This window comes from Cebus imitator, unplaced genomic scaffold (assembly GCF_001604975.1).
Source record: "Cebus imitator isolate Cc_AM_T3 unplaced genomic scaffold, Cebus_imitator-1.0 Scaffold19, whole genome shotgun sequence".
Lineage (NCBI taxonomy): Eukaryota > Metazoa > Chordata > Mammalia > Primates > Cebidae > Cebus > Cebus imitator.
In genome coordinates this window covers 2361490-2379551 of record NW_016107334.1, presented here as the reverse complement: position 1 = coordinate 2379551, position 18062 = coordinate 2361490, and the positions used below count along the sequence as shown (strand labels likewise).

The 18062-nt window shown below is 46.9% G+C and overlaps 1 protein-coding gene across 2 annotated transcripts in view; it reads right to left on the bottom strand.

The window, feature by feature from the left end:
- SLCO3A1 (solute carrier organic anion transporter family member 3A1) overlaps positions 1-18062 on the bottom strand; it is a 330506-nt gene that overhangs the window by 262795 nt on the left and 49649 nt on the right. For both annotated transcript variants that reach the window (XM_017517954.2, XM_017517955.2), the window contains exon 2: positions 212-677. In XM_017517954.2, the coding sequence (XP_017373443.1) occupies positions 212-677 (466 nt within the window). The remainder of the gene's footprint in view (positions 1-211; positions 678-18062) is intronic.

Sequence of the window (18062 nt, the reverse complement as noted above, 5' to 3'; positions counted from 1 at the left end):
TTTTTATTTTTATTTTTTTGTATTTTTAGTAGAGAGGAGGTTTCACCATGTTAGCCAGGATGATCTCATGTCCTGACCTCATGATCCGCCCGCCTTGGCCCTCAAAACGCTCAGATTACAGGTGTGAGCCACCGCGCCCAGCCTGGCCCACCCTTCTATCCATGGTCAACACACCCTGGCCTCTCGCCAAAGCGGCTGGGGCAGCTCCTACCTATGTAGAGCGAGGAGTCCTTCCTCCGCACGTGGTCGTCGATGTAGGAGACCCCCAAGGGCTGCACAGGGGTAGCACCGATGCCCAGGAGCACCTGGGCCCCAATGAGCAGCAGGTACATCATGTTGGTGGCCGTCCGGTTGCGGCAGATGAGGTCGGGGTCCGGCCCCTCGTCGCCGCCCGAGCCGTTGGCAGCGCAGACGTCGCGGCCCTCGGCGCCCCAGCGGATCTCACCCGCCTCGTACTTGTACTGGTGGGTCAGGAACTCGGGCAGTGCCGACAGCAGCGCGCCCAGCGCCATGACGATGCCGCCGCAGCCGATCAGGCGAGGCCGGTGACCGCGCGCCCCGAAGTAGCTCACGAACAGAATGAGCGCCAGGTTCCCGATCTCGAAGCTGCTGGCGATCACACCCACGTCAGCGCTCTGCAGGTTGAACCTGCGCTCCAGGGTGGTCAGGACGCTCACCTGAGGAGGGCAACAAGAAACGTCAGAGCCAATCCAAGGGCCTGCCCGGGATGCCTCTCCTTCCCTCCGGAACCCTCCCACCTGGCCTCCCCACCAGGTGCAAAAAGGAAGCTGTGTAAATGCCTTTTAACCTGGGGAATCAGAAAGATGTTTATTTACCGGCATAACTCTAATTCAACGGTTAACAAATTCACTTTCCCAGGAGCAACAATGCTTTTCCTGGCACCTGTTCCCATCCTGAAAGGTTCTACCTCTTCCAGAAACACTGGTTTCTCAACCCCCACAAACCTCCACCCCAGACAGCCCGTGAAGTCCTATAAAAGTCCTGAAGTCTGCGGCGTGCATACACTCCCAAATAGATACTATGGAAAAAGTCCATGGCAGGAAGACAGAGGAGCCAGGGGATTTTCAGCAGGAGGTTAGCAAAGCCTACCTGCCCCCTGCCTCAAAATAAAAACAAACTTAACAAAACCTAGCTGGCAAAATGGGCAAGCTAAATGAGCCCAGCAGGGTAATCATTTGCTCTTTGCTTCCTTCTGGAAATTTCCAAACAATGTACATTTCCTGGAGGCCATGAGGTAAATGCACCCCTGCCTGTTCTAAGCACTATGACCCTGCCAAGTGCCCTCCAACCTCATATTACGATTTCCGCCAGTTTTCATATTCTTGTCGGCCCTGCGCTTAACAAATATATACTGAACACCTGCTGCTTGCCAGGCAATGCTCTGGACTCAAGAGGAAAGCGAGGGAGAAAGGACACCTGGCCTGAAGAGGCCATGTAGCAAGAAGGTACACATGTACCCAAGAATGAGTTATTCATCGTCCCTTTGTGCAGGTGAGATGTGCGATGCAAACCTCACACTAAGGGGGCCACAAGGAGACACATTCTTACAGGGCTTCTTGAAGTGGCAAGAAAATGAGATGGCTACCTTCTCCTGCTGTGTGCCAATTCCACGCAGGGTGCTATGAGCAAGACAAGGGTCCTCTGTCATGGGAGATCTAACAGCTGAATGAGGTCCTCGCTGAGCAGGGAAGAACACTTCAAGCAAAGGGCCAAAAGAGGGATGGCATGATTTAATCAAGGAAGAGAAAATAGTTGGGGCCCAGAGCAGTGGCTCATACCTGTAATCCTAACGCTTTGGGAGGCCCAGGTGGGCAGGTCATTTGAGGCTAGGAGTTCTAGACCAGCCTGGCCAATGTGGCAAAAAACCCATCTCTACTAAAAGAACACAATTTAGTGGGGCGTGCTGGTGGTTGACTATAATCCCAGCTCACGAGGCTGAGGCAAGAGAGCTGCTTGAACCCAGGAGGTGGAGGTTGCAGCGAGCTAAGATTGTACCACTGCATTCCAGTCGGCAACAGAGCAAGATCTTGCTGAAAGGAAAGGAAAAAGGAAAAAGGAAAGGAAAAGAAAAGAAAGGAAAGAAGGGAAGAAAGGAAAGGGAAAGGGAAAGGAGAAAGAAGTTGGAAAGGTGGGGTGAGGACAGATGAATTTAGACAATGTCAAGCAATCAGGTAGATAGAATGCAGATCGTGGAGGGGGAAAACCTCGTTTGAACCCCTGTTATTTCCTTAGCTCTGTGTCCTCGATCAAGTTACTCAACCTCTCCCAGCCTGGATTCTATGAAACAGCAGTCATAATATCCACCCAGCAGGAGGGATGTGAAGATGTGAAATAATGGGTGAAAAGTCTGCTAGCACAGAGCAGCTCTCCCATCCTATGTGGCAGAGGCTTGGGGGCCAGAATACATGGGTCCAACCTGATTCTGGCTGACCTTGTCCAAGTTACTTTGTGCTTTAGTTTCCCCATATGTAAAAGGGGGAAAACAGTGCTACCTCATAGAGCTGGTGTCAGGAGTCAACAACACGTACGTGTAAATGCTTGTGAAAGGTCGGCTATAACCATTATTGTCATTTATTGTGAGCACCTGAGAACAGCAAAGGTTTTAATAGCATAAGGGTCCAACCAGGTGTGGTGAATGGAGGGTGGACGAAGCCCAGGAGAGAAGACAGCTGGGCCTTTATGGAGAGAGGGCAGCAGAAAAGGCCACGTGAACACAGTGGCAATGGAAATGAACAGGAAAAGATGTAAGAAGCATTTTAGGGCAGAGTTCTATTTCAGGGAGAATAAGCTGGGTCTGCTGACCAACTGGGTGTGTCTGCAAAGGAAGGGTCAAAAAGACAGTCCTATGGATCTAACCTTCCTCCAAAGCTACGAATATGGACACTGTTGTAAACATGCAGGCATCCACCACCTCCGTGCAGTGTCCAGGTATGAGTATCTATGCACGTACAAACACATACCTGTGCTAATTAGCATGGCTGTATTCTATTTCCCTTTACTAAAAACAAAAAACAAAAAACGCTGTAGCCAGATGATTCCTCCTAGCTTCATTTTCAAACCTACCTATCTAAACAAACTCCTTGAGCCCAGTGGTTCTCAAGATTGGAGGCATTTGGGGAGCACTAAAAATTTCGGAGGCCTGGTCCCACCAGGGAGGTTCTGACTGAATTGGTCTGGGGAGCGGCCTGGGGGCCCTGGGATGCTTTCAAAGCTCCCAGGTGATTCTAATGGCAGTGGGCAGCATGGTGGGGAGGCCACGACACCCACTACTGGGGTCTGTCCTTCAGCCCTGGCCTTGGGCAAGCTCTGCAGGGCAGGGCTATGACATCCGTGACACCCTCCATCTCTGGCATTCTCATCCCAACTCCTGTTTCCATTGTGCTTTCTGGCCAAGTCAAGGCCAGATTGCAACCTCAGCCCTAGTTATGTGATTAGATTGTTACCTTTAAAACACGAGGTATTTGCTGCTGTTGAGAAAAGAAGTTCAGCTAGTCCTGGCCTCATTCAAATGGCTTTCGAATACTCCCAAAGCAGTTCTGTCTAAAGGGTCTGGGCAAGTAAAAACAAGTGCATTTATTCTTTCCTTGTAACAAAGACAAACATACAAACAGGATGGAATAAATGATCTACCAGAGATTTATAACAGCACAATGTGTGAAGAAAAAGGAAGGCAGCTAAAGAGCTTGGAGGTGGGGGCTTTGGGAAGCCTCGGCCAGGCGTTTGTGTGAGTATTGAGAGGCCCAAAGGGGCCTGGATGCAGAAGCTGTAAAGGCCATGTCTGGGTGGGGTACTTCCTCTTCTCTGACCTTCCTCTTCTCAACAAGCCTACCCCCTCCAAAAGATGAAAGAGTTTAAGTTAACTACAGATTGAAAATATCGGCTCCTTATTTCTCCAGTTCATAGAGACAGTGTCTCCTCATGTGGAAAAAGTTGGGATGCATTTCTGGGAGGCTCACCTTCTGGAAAGTGCTGAAGTCATGCAAAGGCCAACTGCAGCTATGAGCACTTATCCCCAAAGGGAGTGCTTCGGTCTATGCTGCCGTAAGACAGGACATCCGAGGCCACGGCCAGGTACTCATGAGCCCGTCCTCACCTTCAAAAGGTGCCAACCAGGGGCAAGGTTATCAGGCATTCACTTAACAAAAGCCAGTCTTAAGGGCAGGGAGCAGTAAATCAGGGGCTCTCCCAGAGGTGTGCTCACCTTCTCACTCTGGCCTGGGTGGTGGGGACTTGACCTGAACTGAGATCACCTGAGCTTTTGCAAAACACCTGTGCTTGTCCTCCCACCAGAAAGTCACCTCTGGAAAGATGGCTGCAGCAGTCTGGTAGGTCTTCAGCTTTAGGACCCCACCATGGGGCTGGAGGGTAATAAAGAACAAGGAAGGGATGGAAGAGAAGCCATATCTCATTTTGGCTCTGATGCTTCATGATGTACACACAAGACAACAACAAATCAGAAACGTGAAGAATGCTCCATTTCAGCAGGTGTACCGTGTCATCAAATATCATGCAGGTGTGCATGCTGATGGAGACAGATAAGGTGATAGGGACACAGACAGCTGTGGGCGAAACAAAACAATCAGTTCTTCTAGAAACAGATAACACCCACGCGTCTAGCTTTGTCCTGGCTCGCACCTGCTCTTTGCAGAGTGACCCACAGGGGTGACAGGAAGTGGTCAGGTCTTTCCCTCCTTGACCTGTGGCATTTCACTGGGACACGAGGCCAGTCTGGGTCAACTGGCCTAAGTCATGCAAAGATTCTGAAATGATGCTTTGTGGATTAGACCAGAGGCTAATGTTTTCACTCACTTAAAACACAATTTTGAGAAGACAGATTAATTAAGGATGCATGAGGCCATAAAACCCACTTGTGGCTTTTATGTGGCAGTCAACAATCCAGCCTGAGGACGATGCATGTGGAAGGGAATGATTGTCTTTACTTAATGGGTAACAGGACTAATGGAGAAGGAAGTCTTGATAACTAGAGAAGGAGGAGCCACATCTGCAAGATGGAAAGGAAAGAGGAAGGGCCCTTATCCTGAACAAAGTATATATGAAGTTAGCATGTAAAAAACACAGGCTGGGCGGGGCGCGCTGGCTCACTCCTGTAATCCCAGCACTTTGGGTGGCCGAGGTGGGCGAGTAACGAGGTCAGGAGATCAAGACCATCCTGGCCAATATGGTGAAACCCCATCTCTACTAAAATACAAAAAATTAGCCGGATGTGATGGTGTGCACTTGTAGTCCTAGCTACTCAGGAGGCTGAGGCAGGAAAATCACTTGAACCCGGGAGGGAGAGGTTGCTGTGAGCCGAGATCACACCACTGCACTCCAGTCTGGTGACAGTTAGACTCCATCCAAAAAAGAAAAAAAAGAATGCAGGATGTATCAGGCTTCTACTATGATGATTCCAAAAAAAACATTAGCTTGCATTTCAGAATGTCCTGGAGTAGTTGTTAAAAACATAGAGTTCCCAAACCCTGAGATAAAGCTAGGGGTCCCAGGTTTTTTTTTTTTTTTTTTTTTTGAGACGGAGTTTCACTCTTGTTACCCAGGCTGGAGTACAATGGCGCGATCTCAGCTCACTGCAACCTCCGCCTCCTGGGTTCAGGCAATTCTCCTGCTTCAGCCTCCTGAGTAGCTGGGATTATAGGCACGTGCCACCATGTCCAGCTAATTTTTTTGTATTTTTAGTAGAGACGGGGTTTCACCATGTTGACCAGGATGGTCTCGATCTCTTGACCTTGTGATCCACCCACCTCGGCCTCCCAAAGTGCTGGAATTACAGGCTTGAGCTACCACGCTCGGCCGGGTCCCAGGTTTTATAAAGTCCTGTGTGTCTGATACCCAGCTGGCGATGAGGACCATTGGCCATGCAGGCAACAGGCACATACTGATATTCTAGAACTCTGGTTCTCAACCTTCACTGGCAGTAAAATTACCCCAAAGGTTATGTGACTGCCGAACTCCAAGCCCAGAGTCTTTGATTCTGCAGGTGTGGGTGGGGTCTAGACTTTCCATTTCTAACAAGCTACCTGGCGATGCTGATGCTGCCCATCAGACGACCCCGCTTTGAGAACCTCTGCTCTACTGAACTTCCTCTTCTCAACAAGCCTACCACTCTCCAAAAGATTAAAGAGTTTAAGTTATCTACAGATTGAAAATATCAGCTCTTCATTTCCAATTCATACAGACAGTGTCTCCTCATGTGGAAAAAATTGGGATGCATTTCTGGGAGGCTCACCTCCTGGAAAGTGCTGAAGTCATGCAAAGGCCAACTGCGACTATGAGCACTTATCCCCAAAGGGAGAGCTTCGGTCTATGCTGCTATAAGACAGGACATCCCAGGCCTCGGCCAAGTACTCATGAGCCCGTCCTCACCTTCAAAATCTGCCGACCAGGGACAAGGTTATCAGGCATTCGCTTAACAAAAAGCTACTTAGTCTTAGGGGCAGGTAGCAGCAAATCAGGGGCTCTCCCAGAGGTATGCCCACCTCACTCTGGCCTGGGTGGCAGGGCCTTGACCTGAGCTGGGATCACCTGAGCTTTTGCAAAACGCCTGTGCTTGTCCTCCCACCTGCAAGCCTGGGCACCTGTATTTTACATTCATGCAGGTAGAGGCATGTTCATGTGTATCAGGTGGCAGCGGGGTTGTGCATGCATGGATGTTTACACCAGAGCAGCCTGGTCCTATCAGGGTAAGTCTGGAGCAGGACAGCCTCTAGTTCCCATCTGGTTTGGCTAGGATTTGGTCAAGTCAATCTTCTTGAGCCTGTTTCCACAGCTGTGTGGTAGACAGAACAATCCTCGCTTCTGTGGACATTAATGAGGTCATACATCAGAGCAGCTGGCCCACAGTAGGTGCACACTAAAAAGCTAGCCGCATCACTGGTGTGCATGCTGTAACTTCACTTCAAATTCAATCCCACACAGCCAAGTGCCTGCTCTGTGGGAGATGCAAGAAACCTAGCGATGATTAAGAGAGCACACTGCCCTGTAGGAGTGTATAGGCCGGACAGCAGAAAGAAACAGTCTAACAATGGCACAGCCTGCCACAGGGTAACACAGACGCAGAGGGTTCCACAGTGTGAGAATGTTCATTTGGCTGTGTGTTGAGGAAACTACACCTGGAATGCAACAAGCAACAAGGGGTTTTAATAGCTGTGGGATGGGAGGGGCTGCCACACACATTCCAAGAGCATAGATCAGTGGTGTCAAGGAGGCTGGCACAGGGAGAGTTTAGACCACCCCTGGGGAAAGGGAGGGATACCGAGTGGCTTCAGAGAACTGTGAGAGAGTTGTTGGAGACAAAAACAGGCTTGAAGGCCAGATGGAGGCTTTGATTAAGAGGTCAGTAGGGAGCCAAGGGAGGTTCTTGAGCAGGAGCTGCTCTTCTGCAATATTAACCTGGCACTGCTGTGCAGGGATGAGCGAGTGGCGAGAGACTGCTGAGGCAGCTGCTCCCACAGTGCTGGGGAGAGAGGAGGCTTCCGCAGGCTAAGGCTGGTGTAACAGCAAGAAAGGCCACCTTAGAGGTCCCACTCAGCAGAGGAGGCAGCTGATCGGAGGCATGGAACAAACAAGGTGGAACCCAGAGGTCCCTGTGGGAGTCTCACCTGGCCCAGTCTGGAGCCTGAGCGAAGACAGAGAACAGGAGGCTCTGTGAGGCCGGAGGAGCCTGTGAGTGCAGTGTGGAGAGCCTGCATTTTCGAGCCCTTCTGCTGAGACGCGGCAGGAGTGACAGAGCTGAGCGGGCTCTTCCTGGGGAGCTTCGGGGAAGCTGTACCCTCAAACTGCACCTTCTGGAAAGGGCTCCGCCGCAGGGCCCACGCCCGGGAGCAGATGCTAAAAACAGTGCCGGAGATGTCAGCCTTGCTGTGGTCCTGCAAAGGACCCGTGGTTTTCCCAAAAAGGCTTCCTGAGCAGGGTTTGGCATACTTTCTCGGTAAAAAGCCAGTCAGTAGATATTTAGGCCATAGGGACACCATAGCAACTACTCCACTCTACCACACAAAAGTATCATGCATGGACAATATATAACAAATGGAAATGGCTGTGTTTCAATAATACTTTATTGACAAAAACAGGCAGCAGGCCCAATATGGTCCACAGGCCATATGTAGAATGCCAAACCCCTGATCTCCATAAATCCAGCTTGGGAAATCACACTATTCTGTGTGGCAGTACAAGCACTGGCCACTGATAAGTATATGAAGCACTCCTGTTGCTGTAACAGAAAAGTCATCCCAAGCACAGCGTTAATCCAAGTTTTAAATTCCATTAACGTAGTTTGCAAGATAGCTTCAGTGTTTTGTCTGATGTGCCAAGGACATGTCTTCCTGTGGTAGAGTAGAAGAAAGAGGCTCAATCACCTATGCCCAGAAATCATTTCCCCACAATGAAGCAGCAGCAGCAATAGTGTGAGGTTTTGTTTCTCATCCAGACAGCAGCTCTTGGAGTGAGTCACTTATGGTTCTAGGGATGTAGCACACAAAACGCAGTCGCTTGTGAATTCCAGGATCCTAGGTCTGCAGAACCAAGTAGCAGACAAAGACACACGACTGGGCACGGTGGCTCACGCCTGTAATCCCAGCACTTTGGGAGGTCAAGGCAGGCAGATTAGGTCAGGAATACGAGACCAGCCTGGCAAGCATGGTGAAACCCGGTCTGTACTAAGCATACAAAAAATGAGCCGGGCGTGGCAGTGCCCGCCTGTAGTCCCAGCTACTTGAGAGGCTGAGGCAGGAGAATTGTTTGAACCCGGCAGGTGGAGGTTGCGAGGTTGCACCACTGCACTCCACCCTGGGTGACAGAGTGAGACTCTGTCTCAAAAAAAATAAAAACAAAAACAAAAAAAAGAAGAAGGTGTAAAAAAGAAAAAAAAAAAAAAAGACAACACAGGATCAGCCTCTCTGGTGGCAAAGAGAACGCCCACCTCATGTGCTGACTGGGAAAAAAAAACATTTAGTCCATGAGGTTTCATTTCTAGTGAAATGATTTATCCTGGATCATGATCACATAATAAACGGGGGTCATTTTAAAACCATTATTCTTTAAAAGGCAGAGTAAAAATTATATGGAGAATGTCACAGACACAGACTCGAAACTCCAGTCTACACCAAAAGCATCATCATTTTAGGGGGCAAGTTGTGGGGGCAAGGGGTACAGTGGAAAATGTGTGAGAGTTTGAGAGATCTGTATTAACTGGGTAATTTGAGAGGAGGCACTTAACACCCCTGCCACTCTCAATCCCATCTATAACACAGAGATAACAATTCCCCACTTGCAGTTTGTCACAGGGCCCAAATGAGGGAGAGGAAGGCTCTGCACACCCACGCGTCACCGTTTTGCCTGGGTTGTGAATACGCAAGGTAGCTTTCCCCGTCCATGCAGCAGGATCCTGAGGCCTCTGTACTGCCCTCTCTGCACATGGGTCTTTCATAGTGGCACTATTGTTCTCTCTGATCACCTGGTCTGTGAGTGACAGTCAGCCAGTCTTTCCTTAGAAAGGCCTCCTTGGGTCCAGGCACTGTGGCTCACACCTGTAATCCCAACACTTTGGGAGGCCGAGGTGGGCGGATCACCTGAGGTCAGGAGTTCAAGACCAGCTTGGCCAACATGGTGAAACCAGGTCTCTACTAAAAATACAGAAAATAATTAGCTGCAGGTGGGGCACACGCCTATAATCCCAGCTACTTGGGAGGATGGGGCAGGAGAATCACTTGAACCTGGGAGGTGGAGGTTGCAGTGAGCCAAGATCATGCCACTACACTCCAGCCTGGGCAACAGAGTGAGACTCCATCTCAAAAAAAGAAAAGAAAAAGAAAAGAAAAGAAAAGAAAGGCCTCCTTGGGCCAGGACCAGTGGCTTATGCCTGTAAATCCCAGTACTTTGGGAGGCCAAGGCGGGCAGATCACCTGAAGTCAGGAGTTCAAGACCAGCTTGGACAACATGGTGAAACCCCATCTCTACTAAAAATACAAAAATAGGCAAGCATGGTGGCAGGTGCCTGTAATCCCAGCTACTTGGGAGGCTGAGGCAGGAGAATCGATTGAACCCGGGTGGCGGAGGTTGCAGTGAGCTTAGACGGTGGCACTGCACTCCAGCCTGGGTGACAGTGTGAGATTCCATCTCAAAAGCAAAGAAAAGAAAGGCCTCCTTGGTCTGTCCATCTCTGCCATTGCTGCCATTGTCTGCATTTTTCTCTACTTCACTAGGTACACCTTCCTCAAATTACTGTTTCCTCTACACTCCATTTCTTGGTTTCTTCCATCTCCCTTTTCTTTCATGCTTTGCTCTAAATGGCCCTAAAGTACAATAGAAGCAATTGTTTTTATTATTCCTTACATTTAGTGGATGTTTATGTTCATCGATTCATTCTAAGAGAGTATGTAACATTTCATGATTCTCTTCTTTTAAGAAAAAAGTTAATTGCTTCCTACTCATAAATCTCATCATTGATTTTTCTCTGTAGCTCTCTGGTGCGTCATAGAAGAATAAAGACTCTCCATCCCTCCTGGGTATGATCAACTAATAGAGTTTTCTACCACTCAGGATGGGAGCTTTCCATTCATTTCCAGGTATGTTTGCATCAGGCTATTTTTGTTTCTGTTTCACAGCTTTAACACTCCAACAGGTGTGGTGCCTGGGCTCTTATCAGAGAAACTTTAATAATAATGATTCCAATGATTTCCTCAGCATTGAACAAAAATGAATAGAGGACCAGGCATAGTCTCAAGAAAGAGATCTCAGTCTAAGGCACTAATGATTTATGCACTCCCACATGCTGCTAGGCCGTTGTTTTCACTGAATCTGGTTTCTTTACGTGCCCCGGGGCCCCAGCTTCCTGTCAAATGCATTGAAAATCTTTCATCGATAAGACCTGGTCTCTGCCCTCAACCAGCTCACAGTATAATGGAGACAACAACGATGAGAACAGGCAGTTTTCATAAAGGATGAATAAAGTTTCTCTCTACCAGAAGAAAGAAAAAAATACCATCAGGACCCAAAGAAACAGCACAGTTGGCACCTAGCAACTGAGGAGAAAAGTATCTCATCAGAGCAAACTATGCAATAGGGGTATCTTTAAACACAGTCACACTGAACATTTGTTATTACTTATGCCAAGCTGGGTACTGAGTGCTTTACCTATTCCAACACACTTACTCTCCATCATGATCCCAGGAGGCAGATAATATTATTATCCCATTCTACAGATATGGAACCTGAGCTTGGAGAAGATAACTATCCAGATCATTGATGCCACACAGCCGAGGTGCAGAGCCAGGACGGACGCCCACCCCACTGACCCCATACCACCCAAGTGACCAAGCACTGTGCCCCTGCATCGGTGAGGTGGCCCCTGGCCTGGGGCGGGGGGGTGCCGAGGGAAGGCTAATGTGCCCTATCAGCTAAGCAGGGGCAGCCCCAAGCAAAGTGGTGACCAAATGTGCCCTAAAAAGTAATGCTAAGTTTAGTTATTGCTAAAAGGTATGTAAGGAGGAAAAAGAGTTCTGAGGTCATATGAAAGTTTTAAAACTCTGGGTTGAACAAAGATAAATAGCTTACCACAAAACTTACAAGGTTTTCAAATGGTAATCTTCACAGTCAAAAATCCATGAAAACATATATTTTGTAGCATTTCCTGAAACTCCCTTGGCCATGTAACTTAAAAAAAAAAAAAAGAAAAGAAAAGAAAAAAAACTAAGCATCTCTTGAAAACATCTCCACAGGGTACCCTCCATTTCCACAGGTCCATCTATGGATTCGATCAACTGTGATCGAAAATACCCAGAAAAAAAATTTAAAAAATTACACAGCAATAAAAAATCATACAAATTAAAAACCATTTGTACTGTATTAGGTATTACAAGTAATCTAGAGAAGATTTAAAGTATACAGGAGGATTTAATGAGTAAAGTTCAATGCTATACCATGTTCTTTGACAGATTTGAGCTTCTTCAGATTGTGGCAACTGCAGAGAGCCCTGGCTATCCCACAGATACCAAGGGATAACTGTGTATACTGTCAGAAACATGGGTTTAAAGCTGATATGAGACACTTTAAAAGCTAAGGTCTAGCGAAAGCTCTGCTTCTCCTGTGAACTAGCTCTACTGTTTCTCTCACCTTAGCTACACCCAACCAAAGGCCATAAATAATGTGATCATAGCTGTATTTCCCCTTTTGCTTTGGCTCCCAGGAACCTCACACCCAAGCCTGCAGCCATGAGAGAGCAGTGATGTGGGATGTCAGGGATGAGCATGAGCATCTCATCTATTTTTGTTCTTGGCCTTCAAATTCTGCTTGTAATTCCACAGGACTGTATCGCTTGCCGCCCACTTCTACCAGGGCAGGGTACAAAATCATCAAATATAAATTCCTCAAGAGCAAATCATCAGGCAGGTGGGGTTAAATCCTAACTATCAAGATAATCAGTTTCCATGTAATTATATCCTCTCTCGGAAATGAACCTCCATAAATATGCTAATAAGATAACATGATTACCAAATCTTGTGCATGCAGGTATAAGATAAACATAGGTCAGAACAAAATAGCATCCTCTTATATGCAGCATTAAAAAGCTTCCAGAATAATAACAAAGTCCAATTTTAGTGTCAGAGCAGTGAAGAAAACAACCATGAACCTTAAGAGCTCACCTTCTCCAACCTGCCCCTGCCAGCTTGCTGCTCTGATCTACCTGTGTGTCCTTCTGCTCCCATTTTAGTGTATCTCAGGCACAAAACACCCTCACCAGCTTCATCTGAGACACACAGTGACTGACAACAGGACCAATGGGCATTAACTACTAATTGGATGTTGATATCATCTAGTCCATTCCCTGCAGTCTACTAGGAGGAAACTGAAGCCCAGAGGAATGAAGCAATTTGCAATGGATCACATACCTGCAAGTGACATTCCTGATGCCCAGTCTGGTTCTACTCTCCCCATGTTAGGAGAAAAGTAGACATACCCCTATTTGGTCTCACTCCCTCAGGAGTAAAACAGTTTCCTACTTGTTGGATGCATGGTATCTGGCATGGCGCTAAAAATGCTATACCAACAAGTACCAAAATAAATACCAAAAGGTGTAGCTGTAACAGAACACAGGAGCAGAGAGGTTAACATCAGTGCATGATGTAACTGCACTGTTTTCCTGCTGAAGCCAGACGTGGGACCCTCTTCAGAGGCAGGGGAAGTGAGGGGATGTGCTGTGGGGCACCTCACCTCCACCCAGGAAAAGCGTGGCCCTCCCTCCAGCTGAACACAGATCCCTTAAGCCAACCCACTTCTTCCCATCTGCTGAAGACCGTTCTCTATCACTTGCTCTGTTTCTTCCTTCTCTCTCTCACCCTCTCTGCTGGCTCCACCCCTACCTTCCCCACAAGAACATCTGATCCTCGTCCGGGTAAAACAACAACTTAAATTCAACGATCACCTTTCTTGTCACTGCCGTCCCCCTTCTGTCCTTCTGTTAAGAATCATAAATAAGTTCCCATTTGCTGGGCACAGCTCAGTCAACCCATGTAAGCAGATTTCACATCTGTGGCTACCATCCTATGGCCATGGGAAGCTGCCCTTTATAAAGGTGCCCAATGACATCTGACTTCTTTGATGCAGTGATTACTTTCCTGCCCTGATCATGCCAGACTTCTCTGTGATCTGTGACACAGCTGACCACTCTCCCATGTGATAGGATCAAGGTGACTGTTCTCGATTCTCCTCCTACTTCCCCATCTGCACCATCCCTATTCCCTCTTCCCTTTTTCTCTATGGCCACAATTCTCTAAGATCACATCTGAGTGTTCTTGGGTCACTGTACTATTCTCCCTGGGGGAGCTTCAAATTCTAAATTCTACTGTCTTCTACATGTTGACAACACCCAATCTCTCCCTCTGACCACACTGTACCTCTATGCTCCAAGACCCTGAAGTGGACAATGACCAGCCCTCTCCCCTGAGACGGCCACAGAGCCCAGACTCCTCGGGGCCAGCACAGACATCTGCTCTCCCTCACCTGTGTGGCACATGCTGCTCTTCTAATCCTGCCCTCCAGGAACATCAGCATTTCACCAACATCTGCACAGTCCCAGGCCCCAGACACCTGGCAGTCACCCCAGGCTCCCAAATTCAGCTGGTCTCTGAATTCTGCTGCTGCTCCTCCTCCTCTCACATTCTCTTCCTCACTCCCTCCTCCAGAACCTTCCAGAACTCAAACGTTCAGTTCACCCCTTCCAAGCTCTGTCATACAATGAGAGATCTGCTTTTGTGATCTGACTGCACTCTGCCCTCTCCCTCCTGTACCAATCCCTATGTGCACTTTCTTACATGGGCCTGGATCTTTATCATCCCTGACTACAAATGGGCCAAAATATTGCCCATCCCACTCCCACTGAGCTCAGGAATTCCTCCTTACACAGCAGCGGGCAGTTCAAATACCCCCTCCTATTCCTTCTCCTCCTCCAGGAATCCCTACCTGCCTGCATCTTCTCTTGTGGAACCAGAGTGCCTGATGCAGACCCCTATGACCCAGTTATCATTTTGACACATCTCTTGTCCCTCCAGAAGGCAGAGAGCTCCTTGAGAACAAGGGCTGTCTTGTGATGTCTGCTGCCTTGCTCCTCAGGACAGAGCTGGACACATGGTGGCTAAGCCAGGATCACTGCACCCAGCTATGTAGGACATATGCCTCCCTCCACAAAGGCATCCCACACTTTGTTCACCCTAGCTGCGTCCACTGGAGAAAGAGGCAGCAATCTCTCATTTGCTCAACGGCTCTGTGTGGGTGAGAAACAGCTGAGGTTGGTGAGTACACACCGTAAGACCCTCTGATTTCCCAGAGTTCCCCCACCAGCACTCCCCTTTGCAAAAATACCTCAAAATCAGCATCCTCGCCACACTCTTCTATCCACTCCTGGAAGCGCTTGATACAATAGAACTTCTGAAATGGGGGCAATTAACTTCTTGAATTGGAAATGCAAGTACGCAGACCTCATCTCAAATTCAATGGCATGTAAGCAGCACCAGGCAATTTGAGCAGTTCCTAGAGCTAGGAGGGAAAACACACTGACCAACCTTTGGCCTCACGGAGCACAAAGCCATCTGTTCCTCAGGTCCCCTGCAGTCCCTCCTCCTCGCGCCTGTGGTTACTCTGAGAGCTGTCCTCATTTCCTCAGAATGTCAAGCATTACTTAGAAAACATGATCTGAAAATCCAATGAGCTGACTATGTGCAAGGCACCAGACCAAGGATGGCAGGGCAAGGTTTAAAGTGCTAAGTAAGATACAGTCCCTGTCCTTGCTGCGCCAATAAAAAAGAGCTAACATGTTGCATTTGCAGTAACAAGGACTGCTGTTATCACTATGTAGATGGATTCATTTCATTCTTCCAACAACCTTGTTAGGTACGCACTATTATTATTTCCAATTAGGAGATGAAGATACAGAAGCACAAAAGTTAAGTCATTTGTTCGAGGTCTAGTAATTTGCCCAAGGTCTTGCAGCTTACAAATGGCAGGATCAGGCTTCAAACCCAGGCAATCCGGTGCCAGTGTCCATACTTTATCTACCCCATGAGTCTTCCTCTCTAGAAGATGGAAAAAGACAATGGGGCTAGAATGGCAGTGTGAGAAACCTGGCAAATCCTCTCAAAAAACAATGATAAAACTGTCAAAAACAACCATTTCAATGAAAAGCACAGAACACATTGAGGCGCATTAATTCATTTAAAACTTCTGGGTAAGTGCAGTAGGAATCTGGTTCTTACCCTCCCTCCTATTCCCACGTAGGCTGGCACAACAGTGCTACCAGGCAGGGCTGGCCATGCATACCAGCAAACGCCGCTGTTGGATGGAGTTCACTCTGCGTGGAGTATGGAGTGAAAAACTCCACACTTAGTGACACTGTCAGTAAGGACAGCAATATTGATTTGCTGCAAGCTGTAGTCCTGGTTGGGGCAAGCAACAAACTGGCAAACTAAACAGAATTTTAACAGAACAATAGGGATCAGCCATAGGAATCCTTAAGCTCTCTACAGTATCTCTGGTTGACCAGAAAGCCATGTGCACACACTGGAGAGAGCCCTAGCTGCTCAGCAGGCTGAGCTGGGATAATCACTTGAGCCTAGGAGTTTGAGGTTTCAGTGAGCTATATTCATGTCACTGCACTACAGCCTGGGTGACAGAGTGAGACTCTCTCTTAAAAAAAGAGATAAAGAAATTATTTTTCTTAAAAAAAAAATTTACAAAAGGAACTTGATATCAGATATGAGGTGACAGAAAAAAGAATCAGTAAATCAGTAAACTTGGAAGATAATCAGTAAGCATTATGCAACCTGAAGAACAGAGAAGAAAAATGAACAGAGCCTCAGAGATCTTTGGGACACCATCAAGCATACCAGTATACATGCAATCGAATCCCATAAAGAACAAAGAGAGAGAAAGAGGAAGAAGAAAAAATTGAAGAAATAATGGCCCAAACATCCAAAATATAGTGAAATGCATGAATATACAGGTCCAACAAGCTCAATGAACCCCAAAGCACAAACACAAAGAGATCCCCACTTAGACACATTATAGTTTGTTTAAAGGCAAAGACCTAAACATAAGACCTAATAAAATAGAAACCCTAGAAGAAAACCGAGGCAATACCATTCAGAACACAGGCATAGACAAGGGCTTCATGACTAAAACACCAAAAGCAATGGCAACAAAATGCGAAATTGATAAATGGGACCTAATTAAACTAAAGAGCTTCTGCACAGCAAAGGAAACAATCATTAGAGTGAACAGCAACCAACAGAATGGGAAAAAATGTTTGCAAGCTACCCATCTGACAAAGGGCTAATATCCAGACTCCACAAAGAACTAAAACAAATATACAAGAAAAAAGAACCCATCAAAAAGTGGGCAAAATATATGAAAATACACTTTTCGAAAGAACACATTTATGTGGCCAAAAAACATATGAAAAACTGCTCATCATCACTGTTGTTAGAGAAATGCAAATCAAAACCACATCGAGATACTATCCCACGTCAGAAAGGTAATCATTAAAAAATCTGGAGACAAGGGATGCTGGAGAGGATGTGGAGAAATAGAACGCTTTTACATTGTTGGTGGGAGTATAAATTAGTTCAACCATTGTGGAAGATAGTGTGGCAATTCCTTAAGGATCTAGAAAAAGAAATAACATTTGACTCAGCAATCCCATTACTTCATAATCCTTTGGGTATAATCCTTATACCCAAGGATTATAAATCAATCTATTATAAAGACACGGCAGCACTGTTTACAATAGCAAAGACTTGGAACCAACCCAAATGCCCATCAATGATAGACTAAAGAAAATGTGGCACATATATACCATGGAATACTATGCAGCTACATAAAAGGATGAGTTCATGTCCTTCGCAGGGACATGGATGAATCTGGAAGCCATCATTCTCAGCAAACTGATACAAGAACAGAAAACCAAACACCACATGTAGTCACTCATAAGTGGGTGTTGAACAATAAGAACACATGGACAAAGGGAGGGGAACATCACACACTGGGGTCTGTTAGCGGGTGGGGGACTAGGGTAGGGATAGCAGGGGGTGGGGCGATTGGGGAGGGATAAAATTAGGCGAAATACCTAATGTAGGTGATGGGGAGATGGAGGCAGCAAACCGCCATGGCATGTGTATACCTATGTAACAGTCCTGCAAGATCTGCATATGTACTCCAGAACTTAAAGTAAAATTAAAAAATAAACACACAACACACGCACACACAAAAGGCGAAGACCAACAGAAAACTGTGAAAGCAGCAAGAAAAGAGGGCAACTCATAACATATGCAGGGTCTTCAATAAGATTAAGAGCTGATTTTTCATCAGAAACCATATATTTAAAGTTCTGAAAGAAAATAAACTGTCAACCAAGAATTCTACATTAGCAAAGCTTTCATTTGAAAATGAAGGCAAAATAAAAATATTCCTAGATAAACTAAGACTTGGGGAATTCACTGCTAGCAAATCTTCCTTTGCAAAAATTCATAAATGAATTC